This window comes from Natrix helvetica (genome assembly GCF_964273705.1).
Source record: "Natrix helvetica genome assembly, chromosome: 1".
NCBI lineage: Eukaryota > Metazoa > Chordata > Lepidosauria > Squamata > Natricidae > Natrix > Natrix helvetica.
In genome coordinates this window covers 165496102-165517174 of record NC_138548.1, presented here as the reverse complement: position 1 = coordinate 165517174, position 21073 = coordinate 165496102, and the positions used below count along the sequence as shown (strand labels likewise).

Below are 21073 nucleotides of genomic sequence, written 5' to 3'. Positions count from 1 at the left end.
GTCCTCCATAACATTAAAAAAAAAAGAGGCTCAGTTATCAAATCAAGTGCTGAATTTGGAAGGCTTTTAAAACGATTACGTTTCATCTCGCCTTGCCCTTTACCGTTTGACATGCAAATTTGGCGCAGTTCATTTCAACAATTAAAAGGATCTTCCAGGGAAGCTTTGTCACTGAGAACATTCTGAGGGGTTTTCCCCGTGGACCAGCTGAGATAAAGTTGGCCAGAACAAATGATGTCTAGGAGATTAATTAGATATTTGATAAGACATGAATCTCTAATAAGGGAATACAAGGCACAGGGGGCTGCTATGTGCTCCAAGTCAAAATTAATAACATTTAACAAGATTTTCATTTAGGCATGAAATGTCTCTTGCGATTTATTCCCCGTGGGATTGCCTTCTGTAACCTGAACCACCTCGCTATACAGATTTCACACGCTCGTTTTCACAAAATGTTTGCTCGGCCCACGTTTATCGTTTCAAAATCTTTTCTATCGGTTCTCAGTCTTATGGAAATTGGCTTTGATATGCGGGTGAGTTTTAGAGGTTTTTTTCATTGCTAAGGAGTCCAATCGCTTCAGCAAGTTGAGCTCCATATATGGCTCAGATCAGTGGGGACTTGGGAACTGATTTAAAAGGGGTCCAATCCCATTTTTCCCCTATAAAGCGGTGGAAAATTGACTTAATTAAAATTCTGGCACCCATCATTTGGAAGAGTTCTTAATTGAACTATGATCTTTAGCATGAACGGCGCACACTATTTTAATTCACCTTTAATATATTTAATCACAATCACAAGCATGTTTATTCAAAATAAATTGTACTGATTGGAATGGCATTTATTTCCTAATCTGTTTAACATTGCAACTATTGCTTTAATCCCGTCAGTGCAATGCCTATGACGAAGAGGGTGGGGGGTGTCAAGATTTCAATAAAAAATGAATAAACGGCGGGATTGACTAGGGGAAAATGAAACCCCGGAGCGCATTGTTCAGAATCCTTTAATAATACCAAAATGAAAATATGTCAAGATTTTTCCCCAATACAGATAAACGCATTAAATCTCTTTAAACAACCTTAAATTACTGGTGCGAGTGAAATGTTAAACTCAACATTTTAAATATATTTTACATATATACTGACCTCCACAAAGTGCATCAGAAATAATAATTAGAAAAAAGAATTCCTCTGAGTTTCAGGAATTCACCCCTCCCCCCAAATCAGAACTGACATTTACAAGGCGGGGGAGAAAACACAATGGGGGGGGGAGTGTTTTAAGATCCTACTTATACAATAGCTTTGATGAATCACAAGAGATAAAACCGTCTCCAAGTATTTTCCAGTTTGGTTTCTCACCTTCGTGTCTGGGTGTATATCAGGCGCACAGGCGCGCCACGGATTTTTCTCAGATTGAAATATAAAAGCATCATTGTAGAATATTTCACCAAATAAGACTTTGCCCGTTTGTCTGCAGTAAATTTAGATGTATAACTATGCTATAATCACTCCAAAAGGAAAGCACCGTAGTCCCGGGTGGCGAGTTCCGTGTTTGCGGGGCTGTTCGTGGCGAGTCTGTTATTTTTTTGGGGGGGGGGGGGGGCTGAATGCGCGTGACAAGGAGGAGTTGGGAGAGAAAGAGGAAAAAATAATAATACATCTCCGGCCACTTGTATTGCTCTTCGCCAGGAAGATTAAGCTCGTTGTTTTATTGTTTGGGGGAAATGGTTGTATCGTCTCTGCCTGGAGGGCCGGGTTCAAGGTCTCTCCAACAGTCTGTAAGTCTTTAACAGCTCGCCCTCCGCGTCACCTTTTGCACCCATCCCACCCCGTTTGCTTTAAAAAAACAAAAAAACTCCCGGAGCAGCCGAGCCCGAGTGGCAACGCCGCCGCGGCGTCTCCTTTCTGTCGCACTAATTGGCGGGCTCCCGTCCCGCCAAAACTTCTCCCGCCGCCGCCCGCTCTCTCTCTCGCTCTTTTTAAGAGTCATTGGGCCCCGTTGTGGAGTCCTTGCCCCGCGCCTCGTGCAGGATAAGATCCGGAGATTCGGATCTGGGCGTCTCCAAGTTGCTGGCATCCGTGTCGCTGTCGCTGCCCTTTTTGCCTCCGCCTCCCCCGTTGTGCGTTTTAATATGTTTGCTCAGGTGGTCGCTGCGCATGAAGCGCTTGTTGCAGACCGGGCAGGCGAAGCGCTTCTCGCCGGTGTGAGTCCGCAGGTGCCGCTGGAGCTCGTCGGAGCGCGTGAAGCGCTTGCCGCAGAAGAGCCAGTTGCACACGAAGGGCCGCTCGCCCGTGTGCCAGCGCAGGTGCGCCTTGAGGTGCGACGTCTTGCCGTAGACCTTCCCGCAGCCCGGGATGTGGCAACTGTGCAGCCCTTTGCGCCTCAAACTCGCGCCCGCCGGGCCCAAACGCTCGGCTTCCTGGCAGTTGGGGCAATCGCAAGTGGCCCGGCCCGAATAACGCCGGGCGGAGCGCGCAGAGCTTCCTCCGGCTGCAGCCGCGGCCGCTGCCCCCGAGATCATGGCGCTGGCCGCGGCCACGGCGGCGCTGGAGTCCGTATAGGAAGGGAGCACGGGCTTGAACCCCTCCTGGGTGAGCAGGTGCTGGCTGGTGGAGAGCAGGTGCGAGGCAGCCGTGGAGCCCAGGCCTGTGGAGCTGAAGGCCGAGTGGGTGAGGGAGCTGAAGTCGGCCGGGTTGTAGGTGCCTAGCTGGGAGTGGAGGGAGGCCTGAGGGGCGCCCGAGTGCAGCGAGCTCTGCAAGCCCCCGGCCGGGTTCTGCACCTCCAGCCACGAACTCGGGTTGGTATGCACGTCCCACCACGACGAGGCCGCTCCGTTAGCCACTTCGCCGGCCGCCAGCGTGGAATGAAAGCCCGACTTGTACCACGATTCGTAGGGGTGCGCCATGCCCACCCGCGGATACAGGCTATCGGCCGCCGAGCTGTGCACTTTGGAGATGAAGGCCGACTGTCCGCCGGGCTCTTGCGGGGACACGCCCGTCGCCGCCGAGTTGGAAAAAAGGCCGCTGTAATCGCTGCTGAAGGCCGAAGAGGTGGGCGAGGTGGAAGCCAGGCAGAAGGCGCTGTTGGCTGTGCCGCTGCCGCTGGCCAGCCCGCTGGAGCCCCGACTGGTAGCCACAGTGAAGCCGGACAGGCTGGAGCCCAGGTTGCAGCTGGAGGTGGATCGTTTCCAAGGGTGGAAGCTGCCCTTGGCGAAGGCGCTGGACTCGGGCAAGGTAGTGAGCGGGCTGGTGTTCCCGATCTTGTTGCAGGTGGCGGCCAGCATGGCCAAGGGCGTGGTTCCAAAGCGTGGCTCTTCCTGTGGGAGGGAGACACAAAACGAGCCCGTCAATCTTGCCCTCTAGCCCTAAGCGCGCCTCGGACACAGCCCGGCTTCCTTCACCCGCCGCGACGCTCGCAGGAGGAGGCCCCGGAGGCACCCAAATCAGAGGCGTCCTTGCCAAAAGTTGGGGCGCAATGGATTCTCTTTACAAAAGCAAACAAAGGGAAAACTCCAGGTTCGGTCTTGTCCCGCCTAGCTCGATCCAGACAGTCACTTGCTCCCCGGGATGGTGCTGAGCGGAAGGAGAAGGAATTTAAGAAGGAAACTCCAAAACACCCTAGGGCAGACGGAAGTGAAATGAAGACAGGCACAAGGAAACCGCATAACGGAATTTTTTCTTAAAGAGAAGGCTGAGGTTTGTCCATTTTTCTCATAATAATGGCTGGCCAAACCGATCTTAAAATCAAAATCAAATATACCTTGGAGCGGGCGACGGCGGCACTCTGCTCTCTCTAAAGACATTAAGAGAGGGCCATCTTGCTTTTAAAAAAAAGGAAGCGCGACGAACCCGCACAAGCAGTCACAGGACTACCAGGCCGCCAGTAAAATCTGAGGCTGTGAGAAATTGCTCCGGGGTCAATTTAAGATAATGGAAATGGGGGGGGGGGAAGCAATGAGTGCCAGGACAAATCAAAGCAGCGAATATAGTGGGTCGTAAGCTGAAACGGGAATTCAAAGAAGCCCTCAAGCAGATGATTGGCTTTCTTTTATCATACAGTTTATATAACCTTGTCTCCTGATTGCAACCACAAACTGATTCCTGCTGGATCAACACTGTGGGTCAAAAATGGGAGAGGGGGGAGAGGAGTGGAGACGACAACGAAAATCGACCTCCGTGAGTATAAGAAGCGTCCCCTGACTTACCCCAAGGATAGACGTAGCCATAGCCAAGTCGCTTGGCTGGATGAGCGGATCGGAAGGAGGGCTCTGCCTTGAAGGGAGGCTGGCGAGTGTGCGCGACGTCCTCCCAGCTTCCCGCTGTACTCCAGTGCACTAAGTACACTCCTGTCTCTGGACCGCTAAACTCAGCCTAAGTGCAGAGAGTGCCTGCTTTGAAGTACCGCTGGCTGGGACTCTTACCCAATGAGGGAGGAGAAAGGACAAACAGGAGTTGCCCCGCAGCCAATCAGAAACTTTAGATGCAAGAACCAGGGCTCTGAGCGCGTGCCAGTCAAAGCCGTGCCGGGAAAGGGGGGGGGGGGACTTTAGTAGTGTTCTTTAGTCTTTTAAAAGCATTATACTGCAATTAACTCTTTTTTAAAAAAATAAATAATGCCTAGGTTGAAATACCGCTAAGGTCATAACAGGAACGAACAATAGGGATGCTACTTCTGCTTTCGGTGTTGATTTCTACGATGGGAGCACAAAGGGCAGGATATAATGGCAAAACGCAATCGGAATGGTTGTAGTTCAGATTATTTCTCTCTTCCCTCCACCCCGCTCCTCGCTTTCGTTTCTCCCCCTTATATCCCGGATAATGCACAGCTCATTAATTCTCTATTCATTAAAGTAAAATAAAAGAATAACCATTCACTCTATAAAGCCTTTTTCCTTCACCTTGGTCTTGCCGCCTGTAAAGGGTATAGACGCCTATAAGGCATGTGGTGCGGAACATAAAGTGATGGAACTGTTACACACAACTTTATCTCAACTATTGGCAGCATGTTGGCAGTACTTGTGCAGCATATTTGCTTGCTTCGCTTGGAAAATTGAAGCAAGAGAGAAATTATGATGGTCTTTACATGGAAGGATGTGGGACGAAACTTCCCGCATCTTAGCCACCGGTGTCTGTAAGATTCCTCTACCTGCGAAGAGCAGGTATGTAAATTGTGAAAAGACAAGAGCCGATGTCAAATTTGCTGGCTGCATTACATTTTCCACTATCCACCACTAACCATCCAGGCTAACCAGCTTCCACTAGGCTAACCAGTCCTCAAAGCGTTGAACAAAATATGTCTCATCGTTTTCTTACAAGTGAGAAGTCGAATTAACCATACCAGTTCTGAATTTTGACGGGGGCAAGTGGCAGACTATTCCAGGAAATTGCGACCAACTCATCAGATTGATGCCTGACTGAAAGATGAACTATAAAACAAACGAATGAGCTCTCAACTGCAATGCTGTGGCTGTTCGCTTTTGTTTATAGAACTGCCCAATCTTCCCAGCTGTTAGGAGGGACGGAGATAGGGAACCTACGAAGGTAAAGTGCCTTTATTTTTTCCCCTGTTAATTCTTCTCTACTGCCACATCTGTTGCGTCCAAACCTCATCAGCTCGCAGATGCAAAATACACGTGATTCAAAGAATCACAATTTGTCTCCACCTCACCCTACCACTTGAAAACCCTTCGTCTGTGTTTAAAGAAGACGGGGGTGGGTGAAGGGGCGCGCGACCTGCGCGGAGATATTCAAAGAAGAAACTAATTTTGTCGCTCGCAGCAAACTCAATAGCTCAGCGGCAATGTGGCTGTTGCAACCTCCTTTGTAACGTTTTAGCCCTAGCTTGCTCCCTTTTGTTGATGGCTGGAGAAGTAGACAAACAAAAGGCTCAAATGTGAATGGAGGGGAGGGGAATCCGTGCCCCTCTGGCTGTCCCCAGACCTGTGCGCCATCATTTTTACACTTAGCAATGACAGTGGGGCACGTGGGGTGAAGGAGGAGGAGGCGGAAGAGGAGGAGGAAGAAGACTGAGCAGGGGAAAGCAAAACATAATCTAAAGAAAATTGAGCAGTGAAATCTCTCAAGACTGACGTGTGTGTGTGTGTGTGTGTGTGTGTGTGTTGTAGGTTAGCCACTGATATTCAACAACGCGTTGAAGGGATGGGGAAGGGAGTCCCATGGGACCTCGGTCCAGAAGCCTTCACCCAACAAGTGATAATCTCCCTCCTCCCCTTCTTTTAGTGAAGAGGAAGACCAGGTCTAGGGCTGGAATTCGCCCCTACATTTGCTAAAAGAAGGGAGCGCTAATGACACTAAGGCGTCTTTTCCAACAGAGGGCTGATGGAGAGGAGAAGGAGATGGGCTGATAACGAGATACACGAAGATCCTCCACTGCCTAACTAGCTGAGAAAGGAAGGTGAGATATTTGTTCGGTGCAGTTACACATCTTTTCTGACTTGAGACGAAGCTTTTGGGGCACCACCCGTTTGCCTCAACAAAAGCACGCGCCGTGTCCTGTGAAGTTCATTACACATTTTCGTCCAGCTTATTTTCAAATACGCAGGGCGCCGGCCGGCTCCGCAAATTAGTGGCCGGGCAATTCTTCTCTTTAAGTAAAAGTGAGTGAAATGAACTAGAACTGGAGCAGCGGCGCCTGTCTGAAAAGAAGGGAAGCCACCCAGCGTTGGAGGAACAAGAAAAAGCCTCTTCCTAAATCTTTTTTAAAGGGGGTGGTGGTTTTCCAAGCGTTTTCTGTCAAATTTCTTCATACTGAAAAAAATCTAGTTTTTAAACAAAGATCAGCGTGTTATGCTGAAGTGTTGAGCTGACTGTTAAAACATTGGCAAAGGGGGGGACAATGTTTGACAATGTAACAAAGGGCCTGGTTTGGAGTGAATCATCACCCTTTTAAAAGTTAAAGCAATTTTCAGGAGAATGGCTTTCAGCAGCCGCTTTACATTATTCAAAACGGCCAAATAATGCTCTATTATAGCGCCTGAATGCTGCCAGTCAGCCCATAAGTGCAATTTGTGCAGAGGCTCGGTGCCTTATCTCTACTTCTTTATAAAGAGGTGAATATAAAACAATTTCTTCCAAACCCAGACAGAGAGCATGAAAATTGCTTCCCTTTCTGCAATCAGGGCAATTTAACTGGAGTGCAATTAGCACTATTAAATGTCGATTCTGCATAAACAAATCTGACTAAGAAGCGAAAGTGGGGTGAGAACCTCATATAAACTGAACTGATTTTTTAAAAATTATGTATCCGGGTCCTTTACAATTGATCTGTGACGGGATTTTTTTTTTGTCTCGGAATATATTTACATCGTAAATAACACAGTGGCTAAATCAACATGCAACTCTCCTTTTTCCCCCTCCCTTCCCACAAATCTCAATATGAATACTAATAAAGAAGAATTGACTAATTAAAGACATCGGCCCTGCTCCCTTTCAGCAAATTTGGTTTTTCCAGATTCCCCCTTTCCCTGCGCCTTCCGATCTGCCGCGGCTCTGAAAGTTGCAATCTTCAGGAGGTAGAAATACGAAACAATTGGTTCATTAGAGATGATTGAGCTGGGGGAGGAGGGGAACAACGTGGGTTCTTATTCAAGAGCCTTCGGATGAAGCGGCTCTTTTCGCACAAATGGGGCGGGGGCAGCTATTGCAAATCAATCGATTGAAGACCAGTTGTTAACATGCCCGAGAACCCGAGGATGAAAGAGTTCCTACAGAGATGGGGGTGGGCGAAGGCGCGCCCGTGCCAACCTTCCTGAAAGGAGCAAGCGCACCTTCAACCAAACAGATGGTGGAGGGGGGAGGGCGGGAGGAAAGCCCCCGATCATTTGCACCAATAATTGTGCCCCCTTTTCTCCTTAAGCAGGAAGCTCTCTCCCCCGCCCCACCGTATCCCCCAGTCTCGGCTACTCCGCGCGTTTCCACGAGATAAAACTGGCCAGGGATGGAGGAGACCATCGCTCCAGCGGAACAGGACGGTCTCAGGAAGTGTAGTTGAAAGAGGGCTTCCTCTAGATTCTCTCAAAAGATCGAGATGGTCAAAAGGAGTCGAAGGGGGAAAGTAGAGAGGTGCCCTGGGGTTAGGGAAGCCCCGAGGAAACGTTTGCTTTCTTTCTGGTGGAAAGACGGATCTCCTTGGAGGAGGAGGAGGAAGAGGCGGTTTGGGTTTAAAAGCAAATGCCTTCTGGTTAAGAAAAAGGAGGGGATGCTGGACCAGGAGAGCGACAAAAGACAAGGAGTTCTCCCCCCTCCCCAGGAGTCAAACTCTGGAAATTAAAGGAGGGGTTGATGGGGCGCTCCAGATTTTCCCTGCGCCCACACTTTCCTTTCCTTTCTTGCTTTTGGGAATCCTGGAGCGCTTCCACTGCAACAGCGGGCAAGATCGTCCACCTCCGCCGGGCTGGGACGGGTCACTACAGTTGCCTGGAGAGGCCGAGCTGTGGGGGGTGGGGGTGTCGCTTGGGCCAAATGGCGGTCCAGTTTCGAAACGCCTGGGCTTCCCGGCGCCCCCTTTTTCACTAATGGATCACTCAACTCGCCTGGATTGGAAGGGGGCCTGGCTGCGCCTCCTCCCGCGCCACTCTCCCTCGTCTGTTGAAGACACGTGAACAATTAACAAGGGAAGGCTCTGTTGTGTCAAACGAAGGTGACTGGATGATGATTTTAATTACTACAATTACCAGAGATTATTCAACAAAACGTCTTTAAGAAGCTTGTTTACTGCGCGGGGAGAAAGACCTCGTCGCTGTCGTTTAACAGAGTTTCCGGGAACTCCCAACAGGCCACAAGTCGGAGACGCTCTTCTTTGACCGGCCTAGAAAGCGGGTAGCAAGGCCAAGTGAGGCCGGCGCTCCCCGCGACGGCATAATCCCTCTCGCCTTCGGCTTGCCTGAAGGGTCTCGATTGTTTCCCCCGCCCGCAGCCGTTTTTGGTGCCTATTTACTCCGCCGTTGGGAAGGACGCCTCCTGCCATGCCGGCCATAGGCTGGATGTCGGGATTTCCTCCTCACAACTTGCGGCCTTCCCTACAACTCCCAGCAGGCCCTGCATCCGGGCTCTGAGTAGGAAGGCGGGGAAACTACTTCAGCAATATCTGGAGGCCCTCTAGTCGCTCACCCTTTGCTAACAAGGCCTAGTTTGTGACTTCCCCAACATGGCCCCTTTTCCATGTAGTAATGAATCTTTTCGGTCTCTGGCCAGCATAGCCGAAGTCCGATGCCAGGCCATTGATCACACTGGCTACTGACTTTCAATACACCAAACTGAGGAAGATTATGTCCAAGGTTGGAATAAGAGGTTCTTCCATTTCCACTTTTAGTCATACGGGCTGAAAGCTGTTGCTCACCTTTACTAGTTCTCAACTCGGCCTACCTCGCAGGATAGGTGGCGAGATCTTTTTATAAATAAGAACCTGCTGCTGAGACTCGGCTTTCTCTGCCTGGATTTCCTGGTGGGCTTTTCCCAAAAGGAACTTGTAATTACAAGCATTTCCAGCAATGGTTTGGGGTGGGGGAGGCATAGAAGAAAGAAGGGAAAAGAAAAACACATCATCTTTCAGAGAAAAGAATTGAAATTACCTTCCCATGAGAAAGAGGAGGAGGAGGAAGAAAGGGGGGGGGAAACCCACCTCAAAATGGCCTTCCTTAAGAAAGCCTCATTTTTAACAAACAGCTGGGTGTGAGGGTTGGACTTGATTGAATCGGGCCTTTGGGTTTCAGTCAGAGAACCCAAAAGGTTGGCTCTATGGACGCTGCTGCCCGGTCTACTGAGGCCTCTGGCTGTTCCTTTCCTCCGTGGAGAAAAATAGTGTGGGTGCCACCATGCAGTGAGATCAGATAGTATGACATAATGTGTAGAGCATCTGACTTTGGCAATGAATAGTCAGGAGGGATCCTTGGTGCTCTCTGAGCTTGGTTGTTTTCTTGCAGACGTTTTATTACCCAAACTAGGTAACATCATCAGTGCTGATGCTATTACCCAGTTTGGGTAATGAAACCTCTGCAACTAAACAATCAAGCTCAGAGAGCACCAAGGATCCCTCCTGATTATTCATTGCCAAGCCAGATGCTCTACCCACTTATCTGATCTCACTGCATAGGGGATCCCTCATTTCATTTCATTCGTGAACTACACATATCCTCTATCGGTACTGAATAATCACTTGTTTTTGCTCCCTCTAAACTTACTCAGACTCCAGAGAGTGGGGGGTGGGTGGGGGAGGCGGTTCGGGAAACCCTTTGGGAGAAAGTGTAGGCAAAATTTCAACGGGGAAGTTGGTCAAGCCTTGCTTCAAAAAGATCCGGGGAGCTTCGGCGGGCTTGGCTTCAGCTGTTGCGCTATGTCTTCCCTTTGGCATCCCTCAAGTCGACACGCTGTGGCCGGGTTATACCGTCTGGGCCCCGCGGGGCGACCTTTCCTTTCCCTTTTGTGGCGATGTCATTTGGACGCTTCAGGTGAAGTCTCCCCGCCGGCTCCGCAGCCCTTCTCTTCTGCAGCAGCTTCCTCCTCGCGGTAATTAGGCGTCTATTACGAGCCATTAGACGGATCAATGTACCTTAAACAACGTGAATGATTTATACCGCCGAGAGTCTCGCCCCCAAGCCCCGCACCGCCAACCTTTACCTCGCGCTCTTGGTAACGTTTCAGCAAAGCAACCTAGGGCGGGAGGGGCCCATCCATCAAGCTTTCGGCTGCGGGAGAGAGCTGCTCGGGAAACTTGCAGGGAAGGATCCGGCCCCGGCAGGCGGGAGGGCGGCGTGCCTCCCTTCTGCAGAAGAGCTTTAATTCGATCCCACGCCCACTCCCGTCGCCGGATCGCGTCTGCGCTTTTTGTCTCGGTATTGCTTTCGGCCTTAAAAAGGAGCGACAGTCGGGGAGAGGAAGCCAAGGACAGGGGCTCCGGGCACCTGGTTCTCCAAAGAAGCCCCTGAATAAGTGTGTGTGTACGTGATGGCTGTTGGATCGCCACCCTACCATCCAGAAATATAAACCACCCGGTCCGTCCCTTCATGGGTTGATCAACACCGTTTTCAGCACTGCGAGTCAGGATGGCCAACAGTTCCTCCTGATCTAGATGGGATTTCTTACCCCTTGCCATCATTTGGGAGAAAATCCTACTGAATTCAGTGGAGTTTTTGTTTGTTAAGGATGATATTATGAGTCTAACTTTATCCGAAGTGGCTGTCAAGTAAGAACATGCATTGGACTGAGGCAAAAATGTGCTCTCCTGTATACCCTTAGTCACTGAAGCAGTTACAGCAATACTTTCCAAACTTTTTCCTTTATTCAGTAGGCCTTTTTTTTGTAAGAATGTCATTAGGAGCCTAACTTTCTTTCTTTGAAGTGTTGGTCAAATAAAAAAAATGCATCAGACTGAGACGAAAAGATAGCCTGCTGTATTCCCTAAATCACTGAAGCTATTAGAGCACTACTTCTCAAACTTTTTTCTTCATTATCCTAAACTGCTTTTAAAGTCTTACCAAATTTTGAGGATCCATGGTAAGTCTCTTCTTTCAGAACCATTGTAACTGGCTGAAATAATGGTCATAACTTGAGAACTAACTGTACTATAAAAACAATATCACCGAATTATCTTTATGTCAATTCTACAAATTATCATTGATAATTTCATTGATTTTCATCTTAATAATTGGGAGATTTTCAAATGTATCTTAGTACACATCACAATCTTTAGGGCAATTTAAATGTTCCTGTTGTGATGGGTGATGGGTAATGGGTTCATGTGTCATTACCCAAAGAAAAAAAAACTTATCCAATTTTGGATAATTTACCCAAGTTTTGGGAAGCACTGTATTAGAGCATCAACTTCTTAGTCAGGTCTTCCAGCACGTTTGATGTATGGAGAGATTCCTGCCTGCTTGCAGCTCTGCCCTTATCTTCCTCCAAGTGCTTTGATAAGATTAAACTTCTATTCAAGTACCATGGAACATCTGAATAATAAACATAAGAAGTCATTTAAGCATGTTTTTTGCTACAAATCATTTAAGCATTTTTGTATATTACTAGCACCATTCCTAAACCCAATTATCCAGGAGTAAGCACCACTCTATGAGTAGATATGAATAGCAAGGGCATTGGTAGAAGATATAGAGCAAATGCAGACAACTCTTACTAGGCATTCTAACCTCTTGGGCATTTTTAATTGTTAATTTTAATTTTTAAATTTTAACTATCATTGGGGTTTTAATTGTCTTAAAGTATTGTAATTTATTTTTTATTGTTCTACCTCCTCCATATTATATTGTTGTGACCGTTGCTAGTGTACGTTGCCCCTGGGGGGAGAGGGGGCGACTAAGAAGTCAAATTAAATAAAATAATAAATAAATAACTGCAGCTCCCCAAGCCCCTTGCTGTTGGCCATGGTGATAGAAGTGATGAAATCTGTGAAGGGCTTCAGGTTGTCCCATCCTCCATTAAAGGAATGAACCTACCCCCAGAAAGATCAGTCATTCCTTTGAACAGTCACTAAATGAAGGATAGAAGGTCGACTCAACCTTGAGCCCTGACAGGATCAAACTCCTGCTGTGGGCAGAGTTTGCCTGCAATACTGTACTTTAACCACTGTGCCACCAGGGTTCTTCACAAGTCAAGAACTATCTGTAGTTCAAAAAATTTGAAGGGCATCTGATCAAGGAAAGTTACATTGATGGACAATGTCAGGGGGGGGGGGCTTATTTCTGAACTGATACATGATTGCATTCAAAGGACATCTCACTAGGACCTAAGGTTCAAGTCAACATGCTAGGGCAATTTAAACCAGCTTTATCCAACCTGTTTTTTCCAGATGTGGTGACTTTGGCTCCTATAATTCCTGGGCAGCAAGGCCAACTTTACACTGAACCTAATATAGTGCAATCCACTTAAGTGCCTACTTGTAAGGAAGGGTAGACAGTTCAATAGTTCTCCCTGCTCTTAAGTCCAAAACTCTGTGGCTTCTGATAGGAAAAAACATTAAGTCTCTGCCACACCACATGAGAGTTTACTTTTGAGTATATTGGCATAGATTGGTCTGTTCAAAGGAACGGAGGTGGAGAAAATTTCAAGAGACTCCTGCCAATTGGTTGCCAAATTTCCAGAGTTCTTTTAAAGAAGGAAAACAAGAAATGCCTTCCATTCCACATCTAACTACAGGTAGTCCCTGAGTTATTGATCCCATAATTGATCCCAAAACTGATATTGCTACATGAGAAATTTGTTACGTCAGCCCTATTTTTCTTGCCACAGTTGCTAAGTGAATCACTACAGTTGTTAAATTAGTAACACGGTTGTTCAGTAAATCTGGCTTCCCCATTGACTTTGCTTGCCAGAAGGTTGCAAAAGGTGATCACGTGACCCCAGGATATTGAAACTGCCATAAAGATGAATCGGTTGTCAAGCATCCGAATGTAATGACCACGGGGATGCTGCAACCATCATAAGTATGAAAAATGGACACGTCACTTTGTTCAGCGCTGTTGTAACTTTGAACGATCACTATCTGAACTATTGTAAGTTGAAGGCTATCTGTACTTCAACTCTCCAAGCTGGGCTGGCTGGTTTATGGTTTCTTTTTTAATGGATGAGGATCCAGGCATAAAATACAATATAACTGGCAATTATATTGGATCCTATGGCTGCAGGACCAAGAGCGGGGCTGCTGATTGTTCCAAGTATCACAATATTGGTCTAGTACATTTTCAAAGGAGTTTCTGCTCCATGGCTTTGGAGTACGTTTGACCTAAAAATGCCAGATGGTGATATATGCTAACTTTGTTTGCAGATGAGTTTAGGGTGTTGCCTATTGCCTGGGGAAAGTGGGCATTTTGTGCAGTGTTGGGTTGCTAGCACAATGCTCCTGTGAGTGTGCAGAAGCTTCTGCGCATGTGCAGAAACATCCGGGCAGGTGGGTGGAGCCTCCCACCACTCCCGCTACTGGTTCGGCGGAACCGGGCAGAAGCGTGAGCAACCAACCACTGATTTCATGGCAGATATCTGTTTGCCTCTACATGCCTGGTGGCTTTGTCTTAAGGTAGCTTTTCCCAATCTTACATCCTCCAGTTGCATTTTGACTTTAACTCCCAAATTTCTGAGAGTGCCATATGTGGTGATTATGAAGCCTTGTCAGATGTGCTGTCTGTTTCTTTTTAGATTGTTGCAGCCAGGAGACTCTTGGCTGTTGGTAAGGAATAAACATCCATACTACACTATAATTATAATACTTATAATAAAAATGTTCATGTTTTTGTTCAACCTGCAGGGTATAAGCTGGGACTCTCCAAAGTAGTCAATACCAAACTCCGAAAGGTCAGTGGGATTATCCAAACGGTTGATATTCATAGTACTATTACAATAGTATTACCTTATTTTTATATAATAAATGTTTGGGGGTTAATTGAACAAATTGAAATTTCATCAAGGGGTCAATGAGCCAGAGAATTTAAGGACCTCTGGTATAAACAATTCCTATGGCACTATCCTAATCAATTAAACAGACCCTCCAGAAAAGCTGTTTTAACCTCTTCCAGAAGTCAAACAGGGTTGAGGCAAGCCTAATCTTCAGCAATAGTTGACTGGGGACAGAGGTTGGCCAATGGAGCAGCAGAGCGAGAATCTTTCAAGCGTAGTAGCTCCTGGACCCCCGTGATCAGGTGTCTGGGGGGACTTGTTATAAGCAGGAATTTAGCACAGTAGTTAAACCCACTGTTAAAACAAGCTTACTGACAGACTGGGCAACCGAATGGGTGAGCTGTCTTGGTAAAGCAGGATGTTTCTGCTTTCTTGGGCAACTTTCTCACTCAGTGCAACAGCTTATTGGTGGGATGGTTTGGATAGCAAGCTTGAAATCTGCAGAATTTTGAAAGAGAGCTAAACCTGAAGTGAGAACAAGCTCACAGCAGAGCTGATGGAGAAGCTCTATGGTTAGGTGGGAGAGTTGGCTTTGTTAAAACCTTGGTGGCCACTGGGCAGGCTAGGAAAGGGGGCAGCATTTTGTTCTGCAGCCACTCACTGATGCCCTCCATTCATTAGCACCCAACACAAGAGACAGCTACTTCTCTTTTCCTAACAGTAAGGCCTCTTCCTCTTTGCCATCTTCCTCTTGTCCTCCTCCTCTCTCCAATCTTCCCCCACAGAAAACTACGAGCCACCTTCCCACTTGGCTGGAAAGAAGGGGGCGTTCCCCCCACTGGGCCAGAGCTACAGATTGCCTGCCTATGTCTCTCCAGACATTGCTTTTACATCTGGCTTGCATTGCCCTTTAATGATCAGCCTTTTCATTGTGATCAAGTGAACTTTTACTAATCTTGCTCCCCCCCTCCCCTCCTCCTCCTTTATTGTACAGAGGAAATGGATGCTGTTGTTCATCAATGAGGGTGGGGAGCCAATCAGGGAGCCCCAGCAGAGAGGCTCCTCCAAGTAACTTAAGTCAACTGTAAAGAGTTCAGCAAGGGTCTAATTACAGAGGAAGGCAAAGCTGCTCTCTTCAGACTCACCCAGGATCTCTCTCAACCGCATTAGGGAAAGCTCCCATTTCCCCCCCAGCCTTCTTGCCTCCTCCCCAAGGACACCGAGGTTAAGAAGTAGCAGCTACTCCACCCCAGGTGAACTTTAGCAGCTCCAATCTTGCTAGGTGAGTACTTGCAGCCAAGCAGTGTACTCCCCAGTAAGGGTGGTGATAAAAAGTGAGGGAGGGAGAGAGAGACAGACAGAAAAGATTGATTGCATCTTGGCCCTACCATTAAATGAGCCATTATCAGGAGAAGCTGCAATAATGCATACAGTCAACTTGAAAAGAAAAGCAGGTTTCCTTGGCGAATACACCTATTATTTCAGCAGTTCTCCAGCAGTGTTTCAATAGTGTCCAAGCTTGCTGCTTATTTGAAATACATTTGAATTGAATACATAGATACTGAGGCTTACGGGGAGGGAAGGGGAGAAAAACACAGAATAGGGGAAAGAGTGGGGGGGGGGGAAGAGAGCCAACAACATCTTTTTGCTGGAGAAGTGCCCGAAGTTCTCATTAAACTTAGCATTTGGAAAAGGCAGATTGAAGCCAAATGGCTTTTTGAGAAAAATAGACCCGGAAATGATTTTGGCCCTTTCTGATCAAGAGTGTGACAGCTACCCAGAGATATTTGTCCTAAGCAGGATTTGCTTAGCTTCAGTACCTAGACATAAGGAAAACACTTTGTGTGAAAGATATCATTTGTTTTTATAGGAGATAACAAGTAATAAGATGCTGCGATGGTGAACCTATGGCACGCCTGCTGGAAGTGACATGCAGAGCCATCTCTCCAAGCACACCAGCCATCATCCATTGCTCTTCTGGGTTCTGGCGCGCACAATGCATGCCGGCCAGCTGGCCTTCGCGTGTGCATGTGCGTCAGAAACTGGGAGCTCAGCTTCCCGGTGCACACATGCACATTGGGGAACTGTTCTTCCGATTTCTGGTGCTCCCCCACGCACACACGTATGCTCCCCTTTTGGCACTTGGTGCCAAAAAGGTTCGCCAACACTTACCTAGGGAATGCTAGGCTTCTCTCTCCATGGGCACAGATGATGCTCCGTGTGTCCTGGTTATTGGCTGGTTTTTTTTTAAAGGGGCCACAACATTTTTGTTTGCATTTCAATTTTGCTTTTTAAAATATTATTGGGACAGATTGACAACCTATTGAATATTTGTAGTTCATGGTGCTTTGAACCAGATTGCTTTCTTGCACACATTTTATTACCAAACTAGGTAACATCATCACTGCTAGAAGGGGGTAGGGTTTGCTCTCATTTTATATATATACTAGTGGCTTGTCCTGTATATATTGGTGGTGTGTGTGTGTGTGTGTGTGTGTGTGTGTGTGTGTGTGTTCTTAGTGGTTCCTTAATTAGGCTGCTGTTGACTGATGGCTTCTTTGTCTGATAAATACAGAATCCTGGTTTAGGCTATATTATTGAATAGACTACACAATCAACAAATTAATAATCAAGGCTTCTGATAAAGAAGGAAGTATTTTTTTCAAACCTTTCTCTTCCAGGAATCTTTATAAGTATTCTACTTTATATTTAGTACGGTTACCAACATCCATCTACCTTTCCGCAATGTTAGCACAATGGATTTGTTTAAAATGACTCCCAAACAATCTTTGTGCCAACGTTTGCAGGATATTCTTTAAACAGGTTATGACTGCCTCTGTTCTCCCATGCAAGATGGAAGGTAATTGAAAATGAAGTGGCCCTCTTTATATCACAAATATCTCCTGAATGGTACTATCACCGAAAAGAGGAATTGTGTGGTCACCATCTTCCACTATTCTCTCACCTTGCACCTTGAAATGCAACAAAGAACTCAGGCAGTCTGGGCATTCATCAGTGCTTCATTGTGAATTTGTTCTGTCTAGAGCAGGGGTCGGCAACCTTAAAAACTCAAAGAGCCACAAAGGTCCTAACTGGAAGCTCCCCGTTCAATTCTGAAGCTGACCAGAAGTCTGGTTCCCCCACCTTAGAGTCTCCTTCTAGCGCAGTCTCCTTTTTCCTCTACCTATCCTAACCGAAAGCCCTATCAATTGTGGAGCTGACCCGAGACAGGGAGCCACAGAAGAGGGATGAAACAGCCACATGTGGCTCCAGAGCCGCAGGTTGCTGACCCCTGGTCTAGAGATCTGTTCTTGGTAACTTTTAATTGGTTCTTGAGTGGTAGTCCCCTCTCCCATTTAACCCAAATTATGGTTGATATCATAGGTTTACAACCAATTAACACTACAACTTTTTTTTTGAAAAATTAAAAATATTGCATCTCACAAAATATCTATATAACCGATATAAGAGGCGCTATTCTCGTTTGTCCTCTGACTCAAAATTCTCATTGCAAGATGGAAGCGGGGAGAATGAGGGCAAAGATGCATCTGCCTTTCAATTCATCCTTATGCCCACCATTGGTATGTTTTCCTGCCTAAAGCCCATGGTGAAACAAAGTGATTGCTTGGCCATTTCTGTAGATGGATTTTCACTAAGGCAAGATCTTGAGCTTTGTTACAGTGAAACCGCAAATAAAAGCTAGTGGATAGCAGGGGAAAATAAATGTTCTTAATATTATCAATTTTTCCAAATCACAGCCATCTCAAATAGCATCTTTCTTTTTTATTTCTAAGTTACATAAGTGAAGAAAATATTAGATCAAGCTTCTCACAGCAGCAGTGCTGAACTGGAAGGGGAAACTCCAGTAGACTGTAATTCTTGGCCTGCTGTTATTCATCTGCAACGATCAATGTTCCTAAAAGCTTCCAGTCTATTGTCCTGGGTCTGTTTTAGTCATTTTTTGAAATGATGGAAAAATTAATATTATGAAGTTTTCCTTCAGTCACAGCAAGGGAGAAAAAAAAATTAACTACATATGATAAACCCAAGCTTTTGAATGCCACAACAGTATATCCTAAAGCATATAATAGGTTGTTTCCATGCTGGGAAGACTGAATAGACAGAATTCATCTTCTGTTTTCTAAAACAGCCTCTCCACTATAATACTTTTCATACAATGGCACAATTGGCAAAAACTTATCAGCACGTCTAGTATTCAAGCAAAGGTGGTTATGAAATAGATTCACCTTCTTTTTAATTTTCTGATGTGCCATCTATACCCAGGACATTAAAACTGGAACATTTTGCCTGACCGGGCAAAGCAAGAGACAATCTTCCGAAACACACAATATTTCTGTTATCTTCCACATTCAGAAAACTGAGGGTGTTATGCTTAAAAAAGGGAGGGAGGGAGGGAGAGGGAGAGAGAGAGAGAGAGAGAGACAGAGACAGAGAGAGGTTAGAATGAGCTGTGTAGCCACATTTGAACTGGAGAACCAGATAGTTGTTCTCCAACCCTCTATTGGAAGAAATGTCCTTCTGGGTTCAGTTCCAAGTGGGGAAAAAGGCTCTGAAAACATGGAGGCCGCTTGGAAAGATGGTTTAATGGTGGACAGGACCACATGGCTTGAGGTACCTGGGGGAAAAGGTGATCACATGCTTCAAGGTGTTGGGTGAAGGAGAAAAAAGGGGAAAAGGTGCTGAAAGTCCCTGGTTTTATTCCCTCTCTGGGCCCCGTCCCAGGGCTTCCCGCTCCTGTGTAAGAAATGCACTCTGATTGGCTGTCAGACTCCCATGGGGCCATGTAGGGGCAACTCTGTAGGCTGTGCTTTGAGTCCAAGTTTGGTTGCCTTGCTGGATGATGTAATTTCCCCAGGTGCCTTATGGTGAGTTTCTGTTCGCTAGATGGCTCTGCCTGAAGGGGGTAGATCTTTGTTATGTAGAATAGACTGGGTCAGGCCTTTAACGGCCCATTGACAAAGGTGGGGGCTATGAAGAGTGAGTCTGTTTCCTGCCTAAAAACACGTTTCTCCGTTTCTTAACCAGGAAAATATAATATTCTGCCTTTTTAATATTTCCCAGGAGATTTCATTTTTCTAGGAGAGGGGTGGGCTTGAACTTCATACACAAGTATTTCATATTTTGTCAACGTTGGGGTGGTGACTCTTATACCACCCGCCTGATCTAAGACTGAATTTATGGTATCTCACAGTGCAAGCCGTCATTCTTTATCAAATGTGCAGGACCATCTCGCCTAATGCACATACTGCAGAATGTTCTGGATACATCCTGGCCCATCTTGGTGGTCAAATAAAGCTAAAGTGAGCAAGAATGAATTGTAAGGCTAAAGCATCATCTGAGTTAAGGTCAACGTTCACGACCCTTGGCAATGATTGAGGGAGTGGCTTAATTTTGCCGCCTTCCAGGATATTTCCTCACCTTCCCATTTTAACTGCACCCTGTTTTTCCCTGAAACCCAGGCCTGAAATATCAGTTCTACATACTGTTGCATTCAGCAGGAAAGAATGTATTTCACATAGAAAAGACAGATGCCTAAATATCGAAGATAGGACCAGGGTTGTCTTAACACATGAGCGTGATGGGCACTTACCTGTGGGCCCCATGAGCATAGGGGGCCCATACCAACACCATTTTTGTTGGAAGTGCCAATAAAATGTATGTTTAATTTTATCGACCATTTACATTTTTACTCCTGTTAGTAGCTGTCATAGGGGCCCCAATGCACTTCTTTGCCTGGGCTCCATAATGCTGTTAAGATGGCCCTGGATAGGACCAGGTGATATTAATCCAGACTCTAAGGCAAAAAAAAAAAAAAAATGAAGAGTATATAATGTTAGAAATCTCTAGTAGCCTGAGCGTTGTCCCAAATAAATCAGCAGCTGCAATACTGTTAGTTGGCCCCTAGAGGAAAAATAAATAGATACATCTCACCAAGTAGATAATAACTTTGAGCTTTCACTTCTAACAGGGTTAATCTATTTGGTGGTGCCCAGATGGCACTAAATACCCTACATGATGCTGATAGTAATTCATTTGCAGCTACTTACCATTTTATTTTTAACTCTTTTCCCCATCCAAAGCAGGGAAAGGAGGATATCCTGGTACAGAACTTTGCTTCCATATATAAAGAAAATCAAGTTTATTTGAATTTATTCCACAGCAGAAAAGTCAGCTCCACTCACCACGCTGAGTGAACAAACCAGCATTGTTTTGCAAGGAAAAAGCCTGAGAGGACAATATTGGACAGAAGCCTATTTTTAGGAGCTCAGACACACCCTGGCTTTTTAAAAAGAATCAACATTTTCATTTGGGGGGAAAACATTTCTGTCCTTTTGGGATGCAGAGAAACTCTCATGAATGTCAATAGCTTCAGTAATTAGGTTCGTTGAATATGTAGTACTGGGGAAAGCAGAGTTCATGAAATTTTCATATCAATGAGTAAACTATATTTGACATTTTTTTCAACTGTGGAATTACCCGTGTTTGTATGCATAGAATGCAAATGGGAACGGGAATGTAAAATATTCTCTCCCTCTCCCTCCCTCCCTCCCTCCCTCCCTCCCAGCACTTGTACTTTAAAGCAAATCCTAAAGTTGAAAGACAGACTTGGTGGAATCCTATTACCAGATATCAGTGTGGTCACATTTACTTTGATCCACAAGAAAAGGGGATTTAATTTTCAGATTACGCTCCATTT

The 21073-nt window shown here is 46.2% G+C and overlaps 1 protein-coding gene across 1 annotated transcript; it reads right to left on the bottom strand.

Moving 5' to 3' along the window:
• Window positions 1-997: 997 nt before the first annotated feature.
• On the bottom strand, window positions 998-4331 carry SP9 (Sp9 transcription factor). Its single transcript, XM_081938501.1, has 2 exons — window positions 4203-4331; window positions 998-3314 (listed from the first exon to the last, which is right to left on the bottom strand). The coding sequence occupies exons 1-2, from the start codon at window positions 4221-4223 to the stop codon at window positions 1977-1979; spliced, it is 1359 nt and encodes a 452-aa protein (XP_081794627.1). The 5' UTR covers window positions 4224-4331; the 3' UTR covers window positions 998-1976.
• Window positions 4332-21073: the final 16742 nt, after the last annotated feature.

Excerpts from the sequence above, each read along its gene's own strand:
- SP9 (XM_081938501.1), bottom strand. The coding sequence starts at position 4,223 with ATGGCTACGTCTATCCTTGGG. Across the intron at positions 3,315-4,202 it reads TGGCTACGTCTATCCTTGGG|GAAGAGCCACGCTTTGGAAC; the intron begins GTAAGTCAGGGG and ends TCCCTCCCACAG.